At 39.9% G+C, this 3,885-nt stretch overlaps 1 protein-coding gene across 1 annotated transcript; it reads right to left on the reverse strand.

Annotated features, from left to right (window-relative positions):
- Positions 1–544: 544 nt before the first annotated feature.
- On the reverse strand, positions 545–3,563 carry LOC104945907 (cullin-5-like). Its single transcript, XM_010771637.1, has 3 exons — positions 3,431–3,563; positions 2,336–2,459; positions 545–1,188 (listed from the first exon to the last, which is right to left on the reverse strand). Exons 2-3 carry the CDS (start codon positions 2,387–2,389, stop codon positions 994–996), a joined length of 249 nt encoding a protein of 82 aa, XP_010769939.1. The 5' UTR covers positions 2,390–2,459; positions 3,431–3,563; the 3' UTR covers positions 545–993.
- Positions 3,564–3,885: the final 322 nt, after the last annotated feature.

Consider the following 3,885-nt stretch of genomic DNA (forward strand, 5'->3'; position numbering starts at 1 on the left):
CATACTGATATACACCTGAACATCAGCAGGAGAGGACTCTTTAAAGTAGAGACACTACATACTGATATACACCTGAACATCAGCAGGAGAGGACTCTTTAAAGTAGAGACACTAGATACTGATATACACCTGAACATCAGCAGGAGAGGACTCTTTAAAGTAGAGACACTACATACTGATATACACCTGAACATCAGCAGGAGAGGACTCTTTAAAGTAGAGACACTACATACTGATATACACCTGAACATCAGCAGGAGAGGACTCTTTAAAGTAGAGACACTACATACTGATATACACCTGAACATCAGCAGGAGAGGACTCTTTAAAGTAGAGGCAGCTGGGATAAATGACACGCCTGCACGTTTTTATAATAAGGTGCTGTTTTATTTAATCATTTTATTATTCACATCTCATGGTTCACGCTCCTAAAGCTTTGTACTGTAGTATTGTGTAACACTGACCTCCGCCTCCTTTTCCCGGGATACCTGTAGAAAGAAAAGAGAGAGCAGTCGCACAAACACGAGGTCCCGTTTCCCCTAGCACTGATTTCATAATTTCTTTTCTACCCGGCAACAGAAGCAGGAGTTAGGATTCGTTGCTATTCTGTTCTGCAACCTGTGAGGTGTTTACGTGGCTCTGTACACACTTAACGTCGGGATTATGTGCAGAAAGCACGGAGAGGAGTTCAGGGTTCAGGTGTTCTGCAGGTATTTTGAGTTCCCCCTCTTTCCTGCCAACATGCCTTTGAAGACTTGCATTGATCGGGGAGTGTTTCAGCAGCGATCCAGATGACGAAAAACACACATTAGACAGCTTCATCTGGACAGCAGACGCATTAAAAACCACTTCTGTCATCTCTGTACAACCGTAAGGCAGGAAGTCTTTTTACTCTTTAAATAAAACGTTTGCCTTATTTTTAAATAGAGGACGGGGATCCTGGAAGAGTCCATCAGGTCCGGGGTTTAGCAGACTTGTAACAGAATGTAAGTGCTACGCCATGTAGATGAAGGTGTTTAGGTCCGTCTCGTCCCGCTTGATGTACTTGTGGTCGATGAGCCACTCGATCTGCTCCTTGATCATCTTCTTCTGTGGTAAAAACATGTTCTTCAGGATCTCCACCAGCTCCGTCTGCAGCTGAGCGTTGTTGATGCGCTTCCTCATCTTCATGATCTGGATTATGGCCTCCTGGAGAGGGGGGGGGACAAACAGAGAGGCGGGGACAAATATGAATAAAACGGGCAAAAGTGCATGGAAATACCAGCGAAACTAGCGCAGGATTTAAAAAGAAAAAACCTTCTAAAGATAAGTGATTAAGGCCGCGTCCACACGGAGACGAAACGGTTTCGAAATCGATTTCAAAAACGTGTTCCGTCCACACGAAACCGCTGGAGACGCTGTAGTACATATGCCGGGCCTGTAAGTGGCGCTGTACTTCCGCCACAAAATACACCAAAAGCAGTGAAGAAGACTGGGCATGGGCGTAAGGCACAAACAAACAAACAAGGTAGAAGATGGCAGATATTCGTGGTAGCGTCTGGAGCACGAACGCAACTCTGCGATCCACCATTGTTGTTGTTGGCGAAGCGCATCAGCAATGACGCGGGGGTGAGCAGCAGAGGAGGGGAGAGGCGGGGCTATGGCGTCATCGATTCAGGAAAAGATTAAATAGGGCGTACACTCGGAGTCGCAAGCGTTTAGTTTCCAGACTTACCCACTTTGGGAGCCGGTTTCAAAGTTTATCGGTTTCGGGCTCCGAAGCTGCGGCTCCGTTTCGGCTTCGTGTGGACGAACCGTCTATACGATTAAGAACTTTAGCGGATACAACTGATATCGTCTCTGTGTGGACGGGGCCTAAAGGTGTGTGCCTTTCTGGTGTTAAGAGAGTGGTCAAAGTAAACACTAAAAGAAGAAATAAAGTGTTTATTCTTTTTTTTAAAAGCCTTTTCACTCAGTCTCTTGACGGAAAATGAAAGACCAACTCAGACAGTTTTGATGAATTAAGAGAGGTCACATGACTGATTTTGGCTTAAGGAGAGAATATTAATTGTATGTTTTCAGTATTAATTTAAAGACAGACAACTGTCAATAAATGTAATCATTTAAATAAATTATTAATACATTAAATAACAAATCTGTATTTTTACTGGTTACGATGCAGTAAAAATGTATATATGTATTTTTTTTATTGTATTTATTAATTTTGTTATTTATTTTCATTATTTTTTGTTACTATTTTATAATTTTGTTCACACATTTTATTATGGTCGTTATTTGTTGTATTTGTTGTATTTTTCATTGTTGTTATTGTTATCACACACGCGTCACACGTTACCTGTGTCCTCAGTATCCTGAGCTGCACGATGCCCTCGTTCTCCTCTTCTCTCATTCGCTCCGTGGTGAGCTGCAGTCGACCAATCAGATTGATCTTCCCTCTCTTCTGGACCTTCGAGTTCTTTCTGTGGACGGAAACAAAAAACATCGACAAACAATGAGACAGTTTTCTGCAGAAATCAGGGGAAAAAAACATCATCTGTTTATTGAGATTTTGAGAAAAAGTCATATTTTTGAGAAAGTCATATTTTTTAGATCTGTGAGAAAAAGTCATATTTTTTCGAAAAAGTCATATTTTTGAGGTTTTGAGAAAAAGTAAGGATTTTGAGAACAATTCAGGATTTTTGATATTTTGAGGAAAAAGTCAGGATGTTGAGAATTGAGTACCTGACAGGATGTAGTGCTTTATATTCCTCCATCTGTTTACGTTTTACAGCTTTTTACGTGAACAGCAGGTTTGGGATGTTTTAATATTGTATTTATTATTCCTTAAATGTTTATTATACTTATTATAATTATCTGTCCTATTTTTCTATCTTATTCCTGTTGCTTCTCAGACACCTGCATTTCCGTATGTTATAATGTATGTAATGGTGTCTTGTAATCTCATTTAGGATGGACCAATTGTTTGTCAAGATGGAAAATGTATATAAAAGTAAATTACTGTAAAATACTGTCAGGCAGAAACTGACCAGTTAATGATGTGATTTGTTTGTGTCGTAGTAAATGCTGTATTTTGCATTTATCTCAGTAGCCAACGATCTGTGAGTCTGTTGGCTCGGACATAATCTCCGTAATAAATGTAGTCAACATTTCATATGAGGTGTACAACCTGTGAGCATTTGAAGTGGCATATGAACGATGCTTGTAGAATGTGTAGTTGTATTTGTGTTGTTGATTTAATGTGTAGAGAAGTTAAGCTCTCATCATTAGGCTGTCATTTGTTATAAACTGTTGGAGTGGTGAGCAGGCCGCTTGTTTCTGGATATTTGTGGAATTACGTGGTCCGTGAGTGTTTTTGTATTGGTCAAGTGGTCCTTGGTATGAAAGAGTTTGAGAAACACTGTTACATATGACATTATCTGGTGTTCCTCACATGAGGGAGAACTCCTGGTTGACGTAGAACAACGTTCCCTCGTCAAAGTCTTTCGGCGACGTCACCGGCGGGTCGTAGGACACAACCTGACGCTTCAGTTTAGGAAACGCCACCAGAGACTGAGGCAGGGAGAGGAAACACGATTACATACATTACCATTTATCCGGAGACAAGACATAAAGTACAATCAAACATGAAGAAAGGAAACGGCAAGATGATGAGGGAAGAAACCAGATTTTTTTAGGAAATATCAGCTTTTTGAGAAAAAAAATCAGCTTTTTGAGAAAAAGTCAGCTTTTTTGAAAAAAAGTCAGAATTTTGAGATTTTTTGAGAAAAAGCCATAATTTTGAGAAAAAGCTAGAATTTTGAGAAAAAGTCAGATCATTTGAAAAAGTCAGATTTTTGTAGGAAAAAAGTCAGAATTTTGAGATTTTTGAGAAAAATACAGATTTTT

This window comes from Notothenia coriiceps, unplaced genomic scaffold, assembly GCF_000735185.1.
Source record: "Notothenia coriiceps isolate Sejong01 unplaced genomic scaffold, NC01 NC01_scaffold00010167, whole genome shotgun sequence".
NCBI classification, from domain to species: domain Eukaryota; kingdom Metazoa; phylum Chordata; class Actinopteri; order Perciformes; family Nototheniidae; genus Notothenia; species Notothenia coriiceps.